The sequence below is a fragment of the Callithrix jacchus genome, chromosome 21 (assembly GCF_049354715.1).
Source record: "Callithrix jacchus isolate 240 chromosome 21, calJac240_pri, whole genome shotgun sequence".
NCBI lineage: Eukaryota > Metazoa > Chordata > Mammalia > Primates > Cebidae > Callithrix > Callithrix jacchus.
In genome coordinates, this window is record NC_133522.1 from 49,308,510 (window position 1) to 49,330,951 (window position 22,442).

The 22,442-nt window shown below is 48.7% G+C and overlaps 1 protein-coding gene across 8 annotated transcripts in view; it reads right to left on the minus strand.

Annotated features, from left to right (window-relative positions):
* The window catches only part of HSF2BP (heat shock transcription factor 2 binding protein), a 105,908-nt gene that overhangs the window by 80,305 nt on the left and 3,161 nt on the right, over window positions 1–22,442 (minus strand). For 3 of the 8 annotated variants that reach the window (XM_002761461.8, XM_035283298.3, XM_035283305.3), the window contains exons 2-4: window positions 21,084–21,331; window positions 19,942–20,092; window positions 7,933–8,036 (exon numbers count right to left, since the gene is read on the minus strand). In XM_002761461.8, coding sequence (XP_002761507.4) covers window positions 7,933–8,036; window positions 19,942–20,092; window positions 21,084–21,110 — 282 coding nt within the window. In that variant the 5' untranslated portion in view covers window positions 21,111–21,331. Of the gene's footprint in view, window positions 1–7,932; window positions 8,037–19,941; window positions 20,093–20,604; window positions 20,811–20,892; window positions 21,332–22,442 lie in introns of those variants that run through there. The other 5 variants (XM_035283300.3, XM_035283301.3, XM_078358704.1 and 2 more) reach the window with 4 other exon arrangements.

The following is a 22,442-nucleotide window of genomic DNA, read 5'->3' on the forward strand; positions in this document are numbered from 1 at the left end:
GTGTTTGTAGCTGAACACAAGTCATGGTGACACATGGAAAAAAACATGTCATAGCACTTCCTTTTGGAATTCCACTTTTTCTCACACTTAAGCAATCTGCATCTCAATTAGTCAGGGTATGGTGGTTCTTCTGCACGACCACAAAGAGACTACTGAGAATAAGCAGGCAGGACTCTCCTCACTACGGTCACATTTGGTAGTTGCAGCAGGATATGCCCCAACACAGGGTTCCACACGTAATACAATAATATCAAAATAAGTTAAGAAAATCATAGCATTCCCAGGAACGTCAAAAATAAGAATAAAGTGCAAGACCTATAAAATGAAAAGTACAACACATTATTGAGAGAAAGTAAAGAAGAGCTAAATAAAGAGGTGTACCGTGCTCAAAAATTACAAGGATCAATATTGGTAAGATGCCGATTCCTCCGAAACTGACCTACACATTCAACACAATCCCTATCAAAGTCTCGGCAGACTCCTCCCGTACAAGGTGATAATCTGATTCCAAACTCTCTGTGGTAACGCACAAGACTCAGAATACCTAAAAAACTGTTTGAAAAAGAAGAACAGTGTTCGAAAATTAACAGTGCCTGACTCAGAGGAAAAAACAAACTAATTATAAACCTACCGAAATAGAACGAGTGTGACACTGGCATAAGGATGGACATACAGGTCAGTGAAACACTGCCATGTCGATTGATTTCAATGAAGGTGCCAGTGCAATTCAATGGAAAAAGGAGAGTCTTTTCAAAACAGATGCTAAAAAGCAACCGAAGACTTCGTTCCTGGCCATGGTGGGTACGTTCCCTCCACACAGGAATTTTGTTGGGTCAGCGGAGGAGGTGTGCTGGGTCTTGAACCCTGCTTATGAAGTGAGGAGGCCAGGCCAGGAAAGGGCCCTGACAGTAGCAACATTTGAACCATAGAGGAAATAGATCCTGGCCTCCTGGTATAGTCACAACTGTTGGAGAATATTGAATTACTTTGTTGTTTTTTTTAATTTTATTTATTTTATTTTCATTTATTTATTTATTTATTTATTTTTTTGAGAAAGAGTTTCGCTCGTTACCCAGGCTGGAGTGCAATGGCGCGATCTCGGCTCACTGCAACCTCCACCTCCTGGGTTCAAGCAATTCTCCCACCTCAGCCTCCTGAGTAGCTGGGATTACAGGCACGCGTGCCCAGCTAATTTTTTGTATTTTTAGTAGAGACGGGGTTTCACCATGTTGACCAGGATGGTCTCAATCTCTTGACCTCATGATCCACCCGCCTCGGCCTCCCAAAGTGCTGGGATTACAGGCGTGAGCCACCGCGCCCGGCCTGTTTTTAAGATAAGGTCTCACTCTGTTGCTCAGGCTGAGTGCAGTGGCCCAACGGCTCGTGAACTCCCGACCTCAGGTGATCCACCCGCCTTGGCCTCCAAAGTGCTTGGATTACAGGGGTGAGCCACCACGCCTGGTCCATGATCTCAGCTCACTGCAACCTCTGCCTCCTGGGTTCAAGCGATTCTCCTGCCTCAGCCTCCCCAGTAGCTGAGATTACAGGTGCGTGCCACCACGTGTGGCTAATTTTTGTATTTTTAGTAGAGATGGAGTTTCACTGTGTTGGCCAGGCTGGTCTCAAACTCCTGACCTCATGATTCACCTGCCTTGACCCCTTCTTTTCCTTTTTTAAAATTAATTACATGTTTTGTACTAAAGACAGGGTTTCACCATGTTGCTCAGGCTGGTCTCAAAGTCCTGGGCTCAAGCAATCCTCTGGCCTCTGCCTCCCAAAGTGCTTACAGGCGTGAGCCACCAGTGCCTGTCTCCTCAGACACATCCAAGCTGCATGTGTCACTAGTTTGCTTCCTTCTACTGCTTCGTATTCCACGGTACGTACACGCTGCAATTCGTTTAGCCATTTCTCCACTGAAAGAAGTTTGGATAGTTTCCAAGGTTTTTCTGCCACTAATGAAGACACTAGGAACACCCATGTAGAGGTTTTTGTGTATGCGCCTTCACTCTTCTGTGATAAATGCCCAGAGTACAATCACTGGGCTGTACGGCACGTGCATGTTTAGTTTTGGAAGAAACTGCCCAGTTGTTTTCCAGACTGGCTGTACCATTTTATATTCCCACCAACAACGTATGAGTGATTCACTGTCTCCACCTCCTAAGCAGTATTTGGTGTTATCTCCATTTTTAATTGCAGTCATTTTGATGGGTGTGTTGTGGTTGTGTTCTGCATGTCCCTGACAGCTAGTGACACCATTTCATGCACTTATTTTCTGTCTGCATGTTCTCTTTTATGAAACTTTTTTTCATGTCTTTTACCCATGTTCTAATTGGACTTTTTTTTATTTCTTCCCAATTCATTCCTCTTTTTCAAAGTTGCCTTAACTATTCTTTTTCTTCTTATTATTTTTGAGTTTGAGCTCTTAACATATTCTAGATACAAGTCCTTTGCTGAATACATGGTTTGCAGGTATTTTCTCCCGGTTTCTAGGTGGTCATTTTATATCCACAGGTTCTTTCAAAAAGCAAACGTTTAAATTTTGATGAATTCCAATGACCGACTTCTTATCCCAGGCCTGAAGCAGGAGGATCGCTTGAGCCTAGGAGTTCAAGACCAACCTGGGCAACACAGTGAGACCCCATCTCTATAAAAAAATTTTTAATTGTTTTAAAGATTATACTTCACTAGAATTCTTCTTGTAAACAAATTAATTAATTAAATTTAGCTGGATGTCATGGCACATCTCTGTAGTCCAGTCACTCTGGAGGCCAAGGAGGAGGATCACATAAGCCCAGGAGGTCGAGATGCAGCAAGTATTATTGCACCGCTGCACTCCACCCTGGGCAACAGAGCAAGACCCTGCCTCAAAAGAAATAAAAACAAGAAGTTTCTAGAGTTCTGCCTTATAATCTGTACAGGCGTGGACAGAGACACCAAAAAACGCTACAGATAAGGCAGCTGCCAGAAGAGAAACGACCTTGTTACAGCAAATTGCAGGAGCTTCCCTCTACATTAACCTTAAGGGGGCTCCCCTCTCTACTAACCTTGCAGGGGCTCCCCTCTCCACTAACCTTGCGGGGGCTCCCCTCTCTACTAACCTTGCGGGGGCTCCCCTCTCTACTAACCTTGCGGGGGCTCCCCTCTCTATTAACCTTGCGGGGGCTCCCCTCTCTATTAACCTTGCGGGGGCTCCCCTCTCTATTAACCTTGCGGGGGCTCCCCTCTCTATTAACCTTGCGGGGGCTCCCCTCTCTATTAACCTTGCGGGGGCTCCCCTCTCTATTAACCTTGCTGGGGGCTCCCCTCTCTATTAACCCTGTGGGGGCTCCCCTCTCTATTAACCTTGCTGGGGCTCCTCTCTCTATTAAGCTTGAGGGGGCTCCCCTCTCTACTAACCTTGGGGGGGCTCCCCTCTCTATTAACCTTGAGGGGGCTCCCCTCTCTATTAACCTTGCGGGGGCTCCCCTCTCTATTAACCCTGCGGGGGCTCCCCTCTCTATTAACCTTGAGGGGCTCCCCTCTCTATTAACCTTGCTGGGGGCTCCCCTCTCTATTAACCTTGCGGGGGCTCCCCTCTCTATTAACCTTGCGGGGGCTCCCCTCTCTATTAACCTTGCGGGGGCTCCCCTCTCTATTAACCTTGCGGGGGCTCCCCTCTCTACTAACCTTGTGGGGGCTTCCCTCTCTATTAACCCTGCGGGGGCTCCCCTCTCTATTAACCTTGCGGGGGCTCCCCTCTCTATTAACCTTGCGGGGGCTCCCCTCTCTATTAAGCTTGAGGGGGCTCCCCTCTCTACTAACCTTGGGGGGGCTCCCCTATTAACCTTGCGGGGGCTCCCCTCTCTACTAACCTTGCTGGGGCTCCCCTCTCTACTAACCTTGCGGGGGCTCCCCTCTCTATTAACCTTGCGGGGGCTCCCCTCTCTATTAACCTTGCGGGGGCTCCCCTCTCTATTAACCTTGCGGGGGCTCCCCTCTCTACTAACCTTCAGGGGGCTCCCTCTCTACTAACCTTGAGGGGGCTCCCCTCTCTATTAACCTTGCTGGGGCTTCCCTCTCTATTAAGCTTGAGGGGGCTCCCCTCTCTACTAACCTTGGGGGGGCTCCCCTATTAACCTTGCGGGGGCTCCCCTCTCTATTAACCTTGAGGGGGCTCCCCCTCTACTAACCTTGAGGGGGCTCCCCTCTCTACTAACCTTGCTGGGGCTCCCCTCTCTATTAACCTTGCGGGGGCTCCCCTCTCTATTAACCTTGCGGGGGCTCCCCTCTCTATTAACCTTCAGGGGGCTCCCTCTCTACTAACCTTGCGGGGGCTTCCCTCTCTATTAACCTTGCGGGGGCTCCCCTCTCTATTAACCTTGAGGGGGCTCCCCCTCTACTAACCTTGAGGGGGCTCCCCTCTCTGTTAACCTTGCGGGGGCTCCCCTCTCTATTAACCTTGCGGGGGCTCCCCTCTCTATTAACCTTGAGGGGGCTCCCCTCTCTATTAACCTTGCGGGGGCTCCCCTCTCTATTAACCTTGCGGGGGCTCCCCTCTCTATTAACCTTGCTGGGGCTTCCCTCTCTATTAAGCTTGAGGGGGCTCCCCTCTCTACTAACCTTGGGGGGGCTCCCCTATTAACCTTGCAGGGGCTCCCCTCTCTATTAACCTTGAGGGGGCTCCCCCTCTACTAACCTTGAGGGGGCTCCCCTCTCTACTAACCTTGCTGGGGCTCCCCTCTCTACTAACCTTGCGGGGGCTCCCCTCTCTATTAACCTTGCGGGGGCTCCCCTCTCTATTAACCTTGAGGGGGCTCCCCTCTCTATTAACCTTGCTGGGGCTTCCCTCTCTATTAAGCTTGAGGGGGCTCCCCTCTCTACTAACCTTGGGGGGGCTCCCCTCTCTATTAACCTTGAGGGGGCTCCCCTCTCTATTAACCTTGCGGGGGCTCCCCCTCTACTAACCTTGAGGGGGCTCCCTCTCTACTAACCTTGCTGGGGCTCCCCTCTCTACTAACCTTGCGGGGGCTCCCCTCTCTATTAACCTTGAGGGGGCTCCCCTCTCTATTAACCTTGAGGGGGCTCCCCTCTCTATTAACCTTGCGGGGGCTCCCCTCTCTACTAACCTTGGGGGGGCTCCGCTCTCTACTAACCTTGGGGGGGGCTTCCCTATTAACCTCGGGGAGGCTCCCCTCTCTATTAACCTCGGGGAGGCTCCCCTCTCTATTAACCTTGGGGGGCTCCCCGCTCTATTAACCTTGAGGGGGCTCCCCTCTCTATTAACCTTGGGGGGGCTCCCCTCTCTATTAACCTTGGGGAGGCTCCCCTATTAACCTTGGGGGGGTTTCCCTCTCTATTAACCTTGGGGGGCTCCCCTCTCTATTAACCTTGGGGGGCTCCCCTCTCTATTAACCTTGGGGAGGCTCCCCTCTCTATTAACCTTGGGGGGGTTCCCCTCTCTATTAACCTTGGGGGGCTCCTCTCTCTATTAACCTTGGGGGGCTCCCCTCTCTATTAACCTTGGGGAGACTCCCCTCTCTATTAACCTTGGGGGGGCTCCCCTCTCTATTAACCTTGGGGGGCTCCCCTCTCTATTAACCTTGGGGGGCTCCCCTCTCTATTAACCTTGAGGGGGCTCCCCCCTCTCTGTTAACCTTGCGGGGGCTCCCCTCTCTATTAACCTTGGGGAGGCTCCCCCCTCTATTAACCTTGAGGGGGCTCCCCTCTCTATTAACCTTGGGGAGGCTCCCCCCTCTATTAACCTTGAGGGGGCTCCCCTCTCTATTAACCTTGGGGGGCTCCCCCTCTCTGTTAACCTTGAGGGGGCTCCCCTCTCTATTAACCTTGGGGAGGCTCCCCTCTCTATTAACCTTGAGGGGGGCTCCCCCTCTATTAACCTTGGGGGGCTCCCCCTCTCTGTTAACCTTGAGGGGCCTCCCCTCTCTGTTAACCTTGCGGGGGCTCCCCTCTCTGTTAACCTTGCGGGGGCTCCCCTCTCTATTAACCTTGAGGGGGCTCCCCTCTCTATTAAACTTGGGGGGCTCCCCCTCTCTGTTAACCTTGAGGGGGCTCCCCTCTCTATTAACCTTGGGGAGGCTCCCCTCTCTATTAACCTTGAGGGGGCTCCCCTCCCTATTAACCTTGGGGAGGCTCCCCTCTCTATTAACCTTGGGGGGCTCCCCTCTCTATTAACCTTGGGAGCGCCTCCCTCCATATTAACCTTGCGGGAGCCTCCCTCTCTATTAACCTGGTGGGGCCCTTCCTCTGTATTAAGCTCACAAGGGTTTCCATCTGTATTAACAAGATTTTTAACTAAAAACAGGGAATAGTTGGGTAAAATATTCCCACATTTTAAGGTCAAAGTTCCAGGGCAACAAAACTCTGGCGATTTCAAACTACTTTATCATGGCTGTCTCCTCCTCAGCATGCATTTCCTGGGATGGTTCTTTCTTTCTAAGACTGAGTCTGGCTCTGTGACCCAGGCTGCAGCACAGGAGAGCGATCTGGGCTCACTACAACCTCCACCTCCTGGGCTCAAGCAGTTCTCCTCCCTCAGTCTGCTGAGTAGCTGGGACTACAGGCACACATCACCACTCCCGGCTTACTTTTGTATTTTTTGTATAGAGACAGGGTTTCACAATGTTGCCTAGCCTGGTCTCGAACTCCTGGGCTCAAGCAAACCATCCACCCTGGTCTCCCAAAGTGCTAGGATTACAGGGGTGAGCCACTGCACCTGTACTACTATTATTCAAAATAAAAATACATCCAAGCCCCAAATTTTATAAGAAGTGTTAGAATAGTTCTAGTTGTGTGGAAAAGAAAATAAGTTATGCCACACAAAAAGTTAAAATACAAAGCTTTTAAGAAATATTATGTTTCTCTAATATTTATATAAAATATAACTGGTTATGTCAAAAATATAATAATCCCCAAATTAATTACAAGTACTTCTGATTTAATACATCTATCTCCAATGATAAGATGCAATGTACGTAATTTTTCCCCCAAGATTCTCATTGCTATGGTTCAGATGTGGTTTGTCCCCACCCAGACTCATGCTGAAATCTGATCCCCAGTGTGGCACTCTTAGAGGTGGGCCTAGTGGGAGGTGATGGGTCACGGAGTGGATTCCTCATGAATAGATGGATTAGTTTCCCTGGCAGCAGAGAGTCTGGCTTCCTCTCATCACATGATGTCGTCACACAGCCTGCTTCCCCTTCTGTCATGATTTGAAGGAGACTGAGGACAGAGGCCCTCACCAGAAAAAGATAAAAGATGCCCAATCTTGAACCTTCCAGCCACCAAAATCTTAACATAAATAAACCTCTTTTTTTTTCTTTTTCTTTTTTTTTGACCTGGCGTCTTGCTGCCGCCCAGGCTGGAGTGCAGTGGCACGGTCTTGGCTCACTGCAACCTCCACCTTCCAGGTTTAAGGGATTCTCCTGCCTCGGCCTCCCGAGCACCTGGGATTACAGGTGTGCATCACCATGCCTGGCCAATTTTTGTATTTCTAGTAGAGACGAGGTTTCTCCATGTTGGTCAGGCTGGTCACGAACTCCTGACCTCGGGTGATCTGCCTGCCTCCGCCTCCCAAAGTGCTGTAATTACAGACATGAGCCACTGCACCCAGCCTGCCTCTTTCTATAAATTACTCAGCCTCGGATATTTTGTTACAGGAACACAAAATGAACTAAGATAATTATGAACCTTTATATTTTAGGGCAGATTTTTGAACATAAAAGTTAAAAGATAGCAAGTGAATGACCTACGTGTTAGCTGGTTATCAAATCCATCTGCTCACCGACATTCCAGCCCACTAAGAAAACATACATTTACAAATACGGTGTATTGGGGGTTAAGGTGAAAATGCAGACCCACTGCTTATCATAACCGAAAGGCCGTAAGCCAACCCCACTTTCCGGCACGGTGAGAGCCTGTCCCTGAGCATGGTACCTTCTTCTCTCTCACGCTGTCGGCCTGCACGGTTTCCAGGCGGGCTTTAAAGTGCTCACAATCCATTTTCAGCTGTTCTAATTCTTGCTCTTTCCTTTCCAGGTCTAGGAGAAACAGATATAAAAATACTCAAGATATTTCAAGTCACTAATCTCTCCCTAAGCATCTATTTTGCCCAATCTTCACTTATTAAAACCTGCACTGATTTCTTGGGTGGGAATATTTGCATTTAGAATAAATAATATTCTAAAAGTCTTGTTTTTTAAGTTCATCTCAGTTTTCAGTCCGCAGCACAAAGGACTCTGGTTGCTTTCCGCTTTGTGTTTTTCAGGCCTGACTGTACTGCCAGACTAGCACTCAAGGCTTCAAGAAAACGTGTTATTTAAAGGACTCAAGGCAGAGCTGAGAAGCACGACTGTCTCATGGCACAGACTTGTCGCTACTCCTTGAGAAGCAGAAGGCAGCTCGGAGTGTGCAGAGCCAGCACAGGCTCATTCGCAAAGCTAGTGTCACCCACTGGCAGACTGACTCAACGGAACAACTGCAGTAGTAGGCACTGGGGGAGGAAATGGGAAAATGCTATGGTGAAAGAGTGGGATCCACATAACACCGCCTCCCCACCACACTCATTCAGCTGATGAGTCAACAGCAGCCAACAAAATCCCAAAACTCCATGTCAACAAATCAAGCACAAGTATTATCAACTTTAAATTTAAAGCATTATGTTGCAGAAATACTGACATTCAAAAAAATCAAATACGTAATACAAATTGTTAAGTGTTTGACCTCAAGAGCTAGGAAATCATCAGTTTTTATACCAACTTATACGAAGAGTTGAGGGGGCTGGGAGCTAATGGTATAAATTCTCTGATTAAAGTAGCGATGCTTTAGGACAGTGATTCTCAAACTTCGGAGCACATCAGAATCCCTGGAGGACTTGATCATACAGAGTAAGCTGGGTCCCATCCGTGGGGTTTCCAATTTGGAACGTCTGGGGTGAGCTTCGGAATTTACATTTCTAACAAGTTCCCAGGTGAGACTCATGCTACCTGTCTGGGACCCACACTTTGAGAAGAACTGGTTCTGGGCAGTAACCTGGCTTCTCATTCCTAATAAAATAAAGTGAACACGTAACAGGACCAACAACAGCAAACCACGGGAACCCACCCACAGGAATGGGAAAGTGCGAAAACACGGAGGGCACTGAAAGGCAGTACGTAATGTTTGTAACGTGAAGGCATGCCACTTCTTTCTACATTCCCTCTCCTGATCCTGGAACCGACAAAAACACAAGGCAACTCTGCTTATCTGATTGTCTCATTCTTCTATTCTCACTTGCCGTGAGCGAGAGAGCCTCAAAAAGCCAGATGCCTCGAAAACAGAACATTGCTGCACCCTAGAGGAGAAAAAGCTCACAGATACTTCCTCAATTACATGCAAACGAAAGAAAAGGGGTAGAGCTTTCAAATCTACGGGTCTGGGAGGACAGGAGGAAACCCAAACCAGAAACTTGTGGGGACTGCTTAGAACCACATGGGTGTCTCCAGAGCTCTAAAGGAAGCTTTGATAAAGGGAGGAAGAAATAAAGCTAGTCTCTAAATTTTCTAGAGACCCTGTCCTAGCAGAAAGATTAGAACCTACAAGTAAATATTCAGACCAGCTAAACATTATAAACTTGGCTGCCAAAGCTTCCTATAAAATGTGTTTCTTAGGGGCCAGGCTCAGTGGCTCACACCTGTAATTCCTTTGAAAGGCTGAGGTGGGATGATCACTTGAGGCCAGGAGTTCAAGACCAGCTAGGGTGAGACCCCCCCCACCCCATCTCTTTAAAAAAAAAAAAAAAGCATTTATCAGAAACAGGGCAAAGTACCTTTGGACCATTTCTTCTCCCTCAAGTCAGAGTCTCATTTTCTGCTCTTTCAAGAAATATTGTGCCACAATAACTTTTACTGGAATTACTGATTTTATCTTAATCCTGGCCACTCAAAAAATCAACCAGCAAGCACTAACTATGCTTTCAAAACTACACGGCTGCATCATTTGTAGCATGTTAAATGAAGGCATTATTTACATACATACTCACTACAATCATCACACATGAAACACCACCTGTGCTCACAGACAAAAACTGAAAAAGAAACGTAAAATTTCTGTGATTTAAAATTCTTTCTTTGCACTGAACTTAAATTTTGCTTCTACTATTAAGCTATGTATTACTCCAATATGGTAAAGGGACTAGGAAATCTCTCCAGACCTCATCATGTGTAAAAACCTGTGGGAATTAGCTCTGACCACCCAAAAGGGCTCTCTTGCATTACGGTAATATCATAACCGCTTGTTCTAGACAGCTGTGCACAACGCTAGTGTAAGTGAACATACCAAAGGGACAGGGTCAAGACATCCCACTCTACCCTAGGCAATCTCAGAGAATTCCAGGTCAGTGACCAGGGAGGCCACAGCCATTCATTCACACCAGGCTCCTGGGGAGGAGGCAGGTGCCCTTCTGCTGTATGAGGCCGCCGCCTTGTGGCCAGATGGGAGCATTGCTGCTGCCTTGGACCAGAACGCTTAACAAGCTACCTACAGCCACCCTGAGGGCAGGGCTTTGCACACGGTTTTACGCCTCCCCTCCAAACGTCTACATGGAACATCGTGTGCAGTACACAAACACTTGTCACATACACGAATTTCACTTCTTTATACATTCCTTCTGCTAATCCTTGAACCAAGAGAAACACATGGCTACTCTGGTTATCTGTATGTCTTATTCCTATACAATAAGAATATATTGCTTTTGTCATTTTTTAAATCCAGACACAGAAATAATATGAACAGTGTATATTTCAAATGACCTGAATCACAGACCATTTAAACATCTATGTATCTTCTGAAAAAATATATATATATTTTTTTTTTGAGACCATGTCTTGCTCTGTTGCCCAGGCTGGAGTGCAGTGGCACAATCTCAGCTCACTGCAACCTCTGCCTCCCAGATTCAAGCACTCCTCCCACTTCAGCCTCCCGAGTAGCTGCGACTACAGATACCCACCACCACACCTGGCTAATTTTTGTATTTTTAGTAGAGATGGGGTTTCACCATGATGGCCAGGCTGCTCTTAAACTCCTGACCTCAAGTGATCTGCCCATCTTGGCCTTCCAAAGTGCTGGGATTACAGGCGTGAGCCACTGCGCCTGCCCAATAATCTTTCCTCAATGCAGATCTAATAACAGGAGAGTAGGCCAGGCATAGTGGCCCCATACTTTGCTACGGGGCCATAGCAAAACCCCATCTCTACTTAAAAAATACAAAATTAGCTGCGCATGGTGGCACATGCCTGTAATCCCAGTTGCTAAGGCAGCTGAGGCTGAAGAATCACTTGAACCCAGGAGGCAGAGGTTGCAGTGAGCTGAGATCATTGCCATTGCACTCCAGCCTGGAAAACAAGAGTGAAACTCTGTCTGAAATAAATAAATAAATAGCAGGAGAATGGCTCTATCTCTTGATACTCAACTTATTCACAGGGAGGGTACAGAAAGCTAGACACGAAAAGAAGGATTTCTAAAACATTCATCAAATAAAACTACACAAAAGGGATCAATTTACCTTACCATTTCTTTGTCACCTGGCATGTGAAGTCAGGAGTTCGAGAGCAGTCTGGACAACATGGTGAAACCCCATTTCTACTAAAAATACAAAAATTAGCTAGGTGTGTTGGTACATGTCTGCAGTCCCAGCTACTTAGGAAGCTGAGGTGTGAGGGCTGCTTGAACCTGGGAGGTGGAGGTTGCAGTGAGCCAAGATCACCCCACTGCACTGCAGCCTGGGCAACAGAGCAAGACTTCAACTCAAAAAAAAAAAAAAAAAAAACTAAGATCAATCTTGCTGAACTCAGATGAATTCCGTTGATTTCCCAAAGCAGGGTCAGGGAATTTTGCTTTTCATTCACTGACACACATACATGACATAGATAGTGGGGCAGTCAGGGGCGATATTCAAACACCACATGCCTCTTCCCCTCCATCTTCACCACCTTTCCACCGTCTCTGTCCATAAGCTCCCCATGTTTTTTTCCTCTACCTTCCCATGTTCTGGACAGTCTCCACGTGGTCCTTCAGACCCTCTCCACTCTGATCTGTGCGCACTATGTGATTTCTAAAGAGGCGGACGTGAACAACCACAGCAACAGTGGCTTCCCATTGGATGCAGTAGCAGCCCCGCGGGAAAGTGGAGGACAGGAGATGACTAAGGGTGGGACGTGTATCCCCACTCCATCCTCCCTGCTGGATGAGGCCTCAAGCGTTTGCCCAGGGCAACGCCTCTCACCAGGTCTGGTACCTCTCTCCCTCCTGCTCCTTCGGCCCAGGGGAGGCAACGGCGCTCTATATTGCTAGCTCCCGGATGCCTCTTTCTCCAGGCCCTGGTTCCCTTATGCCTGATCACACCTCAACCTCTTCATTTTCTCTGTTTTCTCCTTTTGTTCCCTGCCAGGATATGGACGTGACACACTCTGATGTTCTTTCATTTGGGCCACAGTAAACTCTGCGTCAAAGTAATAATCCTTTTCTTGATCCTCACTCTTCTGTTCCACTCTTCATGGGTATCTCTCAAGTTCCTATTTCTGCAGAACTAAAACAGGGGTACCCCATATCAAACTCTCAGGAAATCAATCTCAAAATATCCTACAAACGCTTTAGAAATCACATAGTGCGCCAGATACAGGTGATGGGGAGGAAGGCCGCACATCACACTGCCACGCGTGTACCTATGCAACAATCTTGCATGTTCTTCACATGTACCCCAAAACCTAAAATGCAATTTAAAAAAAAAAGAAATCACATAGTACAGTGGTCTTCTAATCCTACTGCTAAGAATCTAAGAGTACCTGGGGAACAATTACAGTTCCATGAACAGCTAATTAATAGCTCTACTTTATAATGTTAAACTTTTTATTTGGAAGTAATTTCAAATTCACAAAAACTAATACCAAAAAAAATGCCTATATATCTCTTTACCCTGACTTACCTACTATTAACACTTGTTTGTCACATTTGCTTATCATTCAATTATCTAATTTTAAAACATTTCTTTTTTTGAGATGGAGTTTCACTCTGTCACCCAGGCTGGAGGCAGTGGCACGATCTCAGCACACTGCAACCTCCACCTCCCGGGCTCAAGCCACTCTCCCACGTAGCCTCCGGAGTAGCCAGCATCACAGGTGTGCACCACCATGCCTGGCCTTTTGTTTGTTATGGCTGTTTTATTTTGAAAAAAATTTTAAATACAAAAATTAGCCAACGTGATGGCATGCACCTGTAGTGCCAGCTACTTGGGAGGCTAAGGAAGGAGAATCGATTGAGTCTGGGAGGCGGAGTTAGCCAAGATGGCGCCACTGCACTCCAGCCTGGGTGCCAGAGGGAGACACTGTCTCAAAAAAAAGGAAAAAATCACTGTTGGTCAAATCTCTCACCAGTGTATCACGGCTGCACTAGTCTGTATTCTCTGCTGATATTTACAATGACCACAACAAGGCTGGTTCACATTAATATCAAAAAATACACAAATAAGTTTTAAAAGGTTAAAACTACTTAACATTTTATTTCAGAAATGGGACCAAAATTTTAGGTGTGCTGTCAATATACAAAAATAATTCCAGCTCCTCTGAGACTTTCAGTAAATACCTGACTGCCACTAGGGCGTCAAATTGCTGTTTTCTCTTTCATTATATCATGTAACCCTTCGAATGCAACATAATGCACGAAATTAAACAGACTGAATGGCTTTTTTGTCATTTCTCTCTGAAATGAAGAATTTCCAATCAAGGAAAGCACGGAACTGCTAGATCCTAGTGATTTAATTGTAAAACAGAAATGTCTGACTCCTGTTGTTTCAAGCTGCAGTGTCAGTTTAACTGGAAAGTCCCTTCGCGACGCTCGCGGAGCTATTTGAAAACTTCACCATTTGCAGCTCCTTATCTGTGGCATTTGTCGTCTTGCTACTTCACATGCAAAACTAAAAACAAACTGGAGGCTGAAAATGACCCTCCAAATATCCTCCAAATCTCGGGTCCTGAATTCTGTCTTCATCACACCACCTTCATTGTACCTGCTGATTTTGTAAGTGCATGTTCTAAAACTTAATTCTAAAAATGTGCAGAAAACACAATATTCATCTATTTTACACCTAGAACCACCATATACTATTACATAAAATTTTATTTAAAAAAAAACAACAGGATTTTCCTAGTTTTAAACAAATTTTTGACACCACTGATTTCGTCACCACTGTGGAATGAATAAAGCACAAGAAGGGATGAGAGAAAACACAGGGTGCTATGTTCCTGAGCACTTAACCACCACTACCTTCTCAAGGAAAATGGGGATGCCTATAGTGTTGTCATGCTTGCATCTTTGTTTTTTTTTTTGAGATAGTGTCTCACTGTCACCCAGGGTGGAGTGCAGTGGCACAATCGCAGCTCACTGCAACCTCCGCCTCCTGGGATCAAGTGATTCTCCTGCCTCAGCCTCCTGAGTAGGTGGGATTACAGGCACCCGCCATGATGCCCAGCTAATTTTTGCATTTTTAGTAGAGAAGGGGTTTCTCCATGTTGGCCAGTCTGGTCTTGAACTCCTGACCTCAAGTGATCCGCTCGCCTCGGCCTCCCAAAGTGCTGGGATTACAGGTGTTAGCCACCACACCTGGACTGACTTATACCTTTTGCAAACGTAGATGAGCCATACTCAAACCTCCCTACATCTTTCTGAAACTCAGGAAGTGACAATGTTCTTTATCCTAAAAGCGAAGCTGCTGGGCTCTGAATTGGAGTCTCTTCATTTCCCCAAGGGTTATTCCCATAGTTTCCCCCACCATCTGAGGAAGCGCTATTTACCGAGGAGTCCATGAGCCAGGCACAGGGGCACACACCTTACAGAGCTTCTCTCATCTTAAACTTTGCTGTATCCTATGAGGTAAGCATTACCATCCCCATTTTTTAGACACTAACTAGCAGGCAGTACATAATGATCCCGAATCTCTATCGTCTCACTTCCCATTGTCAATCACGACACTTCACCACCAGACTTCACCACCAGAAAAATCAAACGTCCCTTCCATTCCATTCATACAGCCGCAGTCCCACACACTAATGAAGCCCAAGACGTTCCTTGACGAATGCTCTAAGTCGTCTTCTGCCAATCCCTCAGAGCCACCCTCCATTCACACAGAAAAACATGACCCTGAAAAAATCACTTTCGTCATCATTTTCATGGTTATTTCCGTGTGGTAATTCACAGCTGACTCACCTCAAATTAAAAACAATCTAGACTGTCTTCTATGAACTGCTCATTTACTGTCCCCAGTTCTGCTGTACCCCAGTCCTTATCCCACGCAGCCATCAGACACTAGCCAATGAACCTGCAATCAGTCCTGTTCAGTCCCATGTGTGACTGTCACACATGCCACCACCCTAGCCTACAACATCTCCCCTTCCCCTTATGGATCATGCCTCTCCCCAGTGCTCATCAACTCCCTAAGACTCACAGGCAACACCTTCGTCCGTATCCTTCCAAAGCACCGCTTACCTTGCCCAGTCCTCCCAAAGGGAGACGCTGTGCTCCAACTGGAATGAAGCCCCATTCACTACTTGATCTATGAGCTCAAGTCCTCTAGCTGGCTTACAAGTTACTTTATGCCTGAACCCATCTAAACAGAACTAAACCCAGACTCTGAAAACAAGCTTCTCAAATCAGGCCTATTCCTTCCGTGCCTCCATTCGTTTCTACCTTCAGGTTGCCTTCTGTCACTGCTTAAGATTGGAAGCACACAGTGACTCGCAGCTGTAATCCCAGCACTTTAGGAGGATGAGGCAGGCGGATCACAAGGTCAGGAGTTCAAGACCAGCCTGGCCAATGTGGTGAAACCCCATCTCTCCTAAAAATACAAAAATTAGCCAGGCATAGTGGTGGGTGCCAGGAGTCCCAGCTACTTGGGAGGCTGAGGCAGAAGAATCGCTTGAACCCAGGAGGCGAAGGCTGCAGTGAGCCAAGATCACACCACTCTAATCCAGCCGGGGTGGCACAGCAAGACTCCGTTTCAAAAAAAAGATGGAAAGCACATATTAACCTCCAGAAGAAGCAAACGGATGGATACCAGACCACAGGGATAATGGGAGAGAAGCATCAGTATGAGAAATGGCTCTTGCTGCCAGCTGACATACTGCACAATTGTGGGTTTCGTCTGTACAACTCCATTCTTAGTCATGTCCAACATGATCAGGGAGACAGGCTCCTAGGAGAGCTTGGGGAGGGCTATCAGATCTAGGCCTCATAAAAAGAAGAATGTTTATTTTTCTTCATGTTGCCCAAATTGAAGAACTCAAGAGCCAAAATTAGATAAAAGATGCCTTTCGAGGCCACAGTAACCCTCCTGAAACCAGCCCAGTCCACTCTGATCCTTCCTTTCTCTTAATACCACGTTTCCTGGAGCATGTGTGAGTTTCATGAGATAACACAGCAAACTAGAAAGGGCGTGCAGGCCAGGCACGGTGGCTCATGCCTATAATCCCGGCCCTTTCGGAGGCCCAGGCGGGAGGATCACCTGAAGTCAGGGGTTTGAGACTGGCCTGGCCAACATGGTGAAACCTAGTCTCCACTAAAAATAAAAAAATTAGCCAGGTGTGGTGGCACATGCCTGTAATCCCAGCTACTCTGGAGGCTGAGGCAGGAGAACTGCTTGAACACAGGAGGCAGAGGTTGCAGTGAATCGAGATCATGCCACTGCACTCCAGCCCAGGTGACAGAGCAAGACTTGGTCTGAAAAAAGAGAAAAAGAAGGAAGGACATGCAGAGACAGCAGGGTAGTCCCTCAAGATGAAACATGCAGCCAGGGAGAGAATGACAGGCAGCAAGGGCCCCGCACTCCCACCAACTGATACAGTAAAATGGAAATAAAACCATGTTGTCTGAAGAAGCACAGGGTACTATGATGACATCTAAAAGGAAGATGGGTCACATCTAGGTCATCAGATTGGGCAGTGACTCTGGGCTGAGGCTGTGCCCAATAATACAAAGCCTTTTAAGCCACATAGGGTTTTGGATGAGGGTGAGTTTGGGTGAGGTTTTTAGCTTTTTGTCCTTTATCCTAAAAGCAGAGAAGCTTCTGAGACTTACGCAGGTGAATGGCATCATCAGATTGAACTGCCAGGAACTACTCAGGCTACTACTGTGTCCAAGGGACTGGAGAGTGGCAGTGAAGAGGCTGCCAGGAAGAGGCAGAACACAGCATTGGAGAAGGACGCAGGCTGATGATTCAGGACGCACCCAGCAAGTCACACTCATCAGAGGCACCACCAGGCAGGTTTTGCGGGGAGCAGTGAGGAAGAGAGACAGATGACAAGGAAGCCTCCCGGGTCTCTAGTCTGGGAGGCGATGCTCTGGGGAGACTGAGGCAGGCCGGTGTAAGACAGGGGTAGGGGATGGATAGCATGAGGCAGATATGACAAGAGGAAGTAAAAATAAGCTTGCACCGAGAAAGCAAAAGACTGTCCTGACTTTTGTCAGGTTGGAGTAACACACACAGATGAAGTCGGGTGCCAAGTGAACAGAAAATGTGTCTCCCAAAGACAGTGCAACTGTAAAGTGTCACAACGATCTCTCCTTCAAGTGACTGCTAACTTTTATAAACTGAGAAGCCTTACTCTGAAATTCCGGACTGTCAGAAACTTTGTTGTCTGAAATTACACCAGGAAGAAGATTCCACTCTTGCCTGCAGGATCTAAGTCACTGTGACACAGAAGAGACTATTTCCAGCCACTGCAGAGCTTCAAGTAAGGATTGCTAGAACAATGTGCCACATCTATTTGAACTTTGTAGTTTTCAAGGGAACAGGACCTGGGTCCACTTCACAGTCAGACTTGATACTGGTCCCTCTAGACACAGCTCTGTTTTGCTTCATTTACGCCTCACCTAATTCCACTCGTCTCCAAGTCCAGTAACAGCTCTATCTTCTTCTGTGTTGAAATGCCCTAGTTTCTCTGGTGCTCTAGTGTGGTCTTCCCCACTGCAAAGAGCCATAAACCTCACTCTGTCAGACTGCGGGTCTGTTCCTGGTGACCTCAGACTAGTAATTAGGGTAGAGCAAGCATTCAGAATTTGAAATAATGGTGAAACAAGCAGGAAGAAATGCCAGGCAGGCGTCAGACACACGGCCTTGAGCTTGAGGAGACTGCTGGGCTAGAGAGTAAATCCAGCAGCCAGCCGCTGGCATCAAGACGGTAGCTGAAGCTGTGAGTGTGCATGAGGCTGCCTAGGGAGAAGCCACGGGGCGAGGCGAGAAGGGGCCTAGGGCTGAGCCTCAGGCACTATCTGAAGGCCGCTAAGCAGAGGATACATCAGCAAAGGAGAACAAGCAGGAATCGCCCGAGATCATGGAAAAAGGTGACTCTATAGCATTGGGGAGGCCGGGACTATAAGATCAGATCTCCCCAAGTCTGACTGTGGTCAAGTGACCACAGATTTGTTTGTGGCCCTCACTGGGTTTGGTTTTGGCAGGGAGAATGATCACTAAAGACACTCATGTTAATTAACTCACGAGGCCCCGATGTATTTTTCAGAATGCCAGTTTATTTATTTACAGTGAGAATATAACCAACCAGCAGGCTGCCATACACTGCTACTGGTGTATGTCTATTTACCTTCCTTTCCTGAAGATAAATGCACAAGGAATGACTCATCTCAAAAAGTCGATGGATGGGCATGAAATCAGAAATTACGAAGTCAATGACCTGACATTTTGGCAGCCAATGACATGGCACATATCTGGCAGGGTCCCAGTAGGAAAGACAAATCAACACAGATGTTGAGACTTCTCTGAGAGGACCACTTACAGAGGGGAGAACAGAGATAAAGGAACCACCAGGGGACAGTGAGGCACCCAGGGACTAGCAACAGCCCTAGAGCCAAAGAAGCAGGTGGGAGAAAACAGCATTACTGGAGTCCAGCAAGAGCTAGGACAGTGGAAGAGGGCTCTAGACAGGAGTCTCCGTTGTGGAGGGATGCAGCTACTGCCACCCCACCACGGCAAAGCAGGGAGGGAGCAGGAAGAAACACCCACCCAACCTCTCCACCCAGCAATACCTTCCATTGGTAACCCCCACTGGCACCCAGCAAGGTAACTGGGGGAACCCTGACTGCAGGGATTCACCTCCCAGAGCACACCACAAGGCAGAGAATGGATCTGAGGAAACCAAAGACAATGTAAACAGCGCGAGGCACTATCCCTTCCAACTGGATATGGCTGGCCTACTCACCAGATACATTTGCACAAGACAGAAACTCATGTTCTTGGGGTGAGCTACCTCCTTGTATGGACGAGTGCTAGGCCTGCCTGGGCCCTCCGGATGCACCTTTTCTAGGGGGCACACAGTGAGGGCTAACCACCAAATGTCACGCTGTGATTTGGCTGATTTGACATGATTCAGTCTCAGTCAGCCAAGGGCTGAGTCAATCTCCAGGAACTTCCGTAGTCTCCTATAACGGCGCGGCTCAAATCTCAAAAGGCTGAACGGACACCAGAAAGCCTAAACTTCAACCAATTCTAGAAAGTGACTCACCCATCCACCTAAAGGTAAGTGAACACACTTCCAGCTATCTCTACTGACAAGTTAACTCCATGCAAGGTTTCCATATGGCACGATCCTTAACTTACACGGTAAGTACTTAATTTCCTGAGCAGAGCTTTACAGAGTGTAAACTTCTTCTGCCAATGAAGAGAGAGAGAAAGAAGCTGATAATAGATGCTCAGAAAACTGGCAACGTTTCCTCTACCACCAACTTACATGCCCAAGTTACTATGTTGAGGAAACCTCCCTTTTCTTAGGTCATCGGACTCTCCCAAATGTCATCACAAGGACTATACGAGCGCCTTCAAATGTGTTTACAATTACTTACTTCCCTAAGGTAAATCTACCAGAACAAATTAGTCACCACCAATGACTGCTAAAAATGCAGACTCACTTTTTTCTACAATCTTCAATTTCTGGAAGCTTTCCAGCACCTCCCCATTTAGTATTCTGGGTAAGAAATCCCGTATTTGCATCACTTCAGTTGTCAGCCGTTCCAGGTCCTTCTTTCTGACTTTAACAAATTCCTCTTTGGTTCCCATGTGCTAAAAGAACAAGCAGATCTTATTACATTTCTCTTCATATGACAAAAAAAAAAAAAAAAACCAGCCCAAGTCAACTTGTTTCCTTTTCTTTCATGCCTCTTGTGTTCATAACTGCTTCAAATCCTTTTCACCTACTGCATGCTCTGCTCCATTTCTATGTATATATAAACGTTTTCAAAGCTGAGGCTTCAGCCTTCAGAAAGGGGGCAGATGTGAAAAACAGTAAGTGCACACAGGCCAGGCACGGTGGCTCACACTTGAAACCCCAGGACTTTGGGAGGCCAGGGGTTGGAGCAGCCTGAGCAACAGAGACCGTGTCTACACAAATACGGAAACATGGCCAGAGGCCGGGCGCGGCGGCCCACGCCTGTAATCCCAGCACTTCGGGAGGCCGAGGCGGGCGGATCACGAAGTCAGGAGATCGAGACCATCCTGGCAAACGTGGTAAAACCCCCTTCTCCACTAAAAATACAAAAATTATGCGGTGTGGTGGCGCGCTGTAGTCCAGCTACCGGGGAGGCTGAGGCAGGAGAGTCGCTTGAACCCGGGAGGCGGAGGCTGCGGGAGCCGAGGTCGCGACACTGCCCTCCAGCCTGGCGACAGAGCGAGACTCCGTCTGAAAAGGGAAATGTAAACCATTCTGTGCGGGGCAGACTCTCTCAGCCTGACGCCAAGTCCCGGAGCGGCCCTCCGCAGGGAAACCGGGCTTCCGCGGGGCAGCGAGCGCAGGGACCATCCATCCCACGCTCCCACGCCCGCGCTGGCGCCACTCAGGCCCCACCGCGCGCGGCCAAACAGACCCGGCCCCCGCGTGGCTTTGCAGGCGAAGTCGCCTCGCGCCCAGGCCTCCACCCCGTTCCGCCGCAGCCCACGCTGTCCGGGGCCCGGTCTCCAGGCCTCCCCAAGCACGGGACAGCGGGCCGACCGCGAGCGCAGCGGGCGAGGCTCCGCGGGTGCCAGTGGCCGGGGCCTCCTCCCCGACCCAACTGACCTCCTGAGCGCCGCTCGCTTCGTCCATGGCCGCCGCCCCCTGCGCTACGTTCCTTGCGTGAAGGCGGCGACCTCTGACCCCTCACGCCAGAAAGCGCGGGAACGCGTCCACGGGGGTCGGGAACGGAGAGCCACGAGGCTCAAACCTCGCAGAACCTGAGCGGCATTCTCCGCCTGGGGGGCGAGGAGCGGCCGTGATGAGGACGCGCTTTGGCTCTTCCGGCTGAGCCCGGATTTTAAACTTGTTATCTACGAAGCAGAAGGAAAGTCAGCCCCTGCTGTAAGCGTCATGTGAAAGAAATCGGGGCCGGGCGCGGCGGCTCACGCCTGTAATCCCAGCACTTTGGGAGGCCGAGGCGGGTGGATCACGAGGTCAAGAGATCGAGACCATCCAGGTCAACACGGTGAAACCCCGTCTCTACTAAAAATACAAAAATTAGCTGGGCACGGTGGCACGTGCCTGTAATCCCAGCTACTCGGGAGGCTGAGGCAGGAGAATGGCTTGAACCCAGGAGGCAGAGGTTGCGGTGAGCCGAGATCGCGCCATTGCACTCCAGCCTGGGTAACAAGAGCGAAACTCCGTCTCAAAAAAAAAAAAAAAAAAAGAAAAAAAATCGGAGGGGTCCTTTCTGCTTGGCGGGGAGTGCTGCCCTAAGGGGGACTGCGTTGAAACGGGCAATCTTGGCTGGAAACTCGCCTCCGCGGCCCGCCTTCCCTCGCTGGGATTCAGGCGCTTTCATATTAAGGGTTGAATTTGGCCACAGGCATCTCGGGAGGTCGCCCAGATAACTGAATGGGGTTAACGTACATAACCCCCCACACACTACGTTTGGAGTCATCTAGGCCATTAACGCCTGCCGAGTCCGCAAGCTATAGGATGGCCTCGGGTTATACATGAACCCAAAGCTGATTTCTTCCCTCCCAAGCAGCCCGCCCTGCCCAGCTCCCCCGGGAAGCGCGCGTGCTCTCCAGGCCTCGGGACGCCGGCGCGGGCGCCCCTGCACTGGCACCAGGGCTCCGGGGTAGGGGCGTGCCGAGCTGCCCGAGGCTCCGCTGGCGCTGGCGAAAGGAACGCTCTCCACCCGCTCAGCAGGCCCCAGTGCCGGCCTTTCCTTCCACTCTCGACTCCACCCGGGGGGACCCGGAGGCTCCACAATTAAAAACTTCGTAGGAGAGCTGCCGGCCCAACGGGGTGTGCTAAAGGGGACTAAAGATCCTGGACCGGGCCGGGCGCGGTGGCTCACGCCTGTAATCCCAGCACTTTGGGAGGCCGAGGCGGGTGGATCACGAGCTCAAGAGAGCGAGACCATCCTGGTCAACATGGTGAAACCCCGTCTCTACCAAAAATACAAAAAATTAG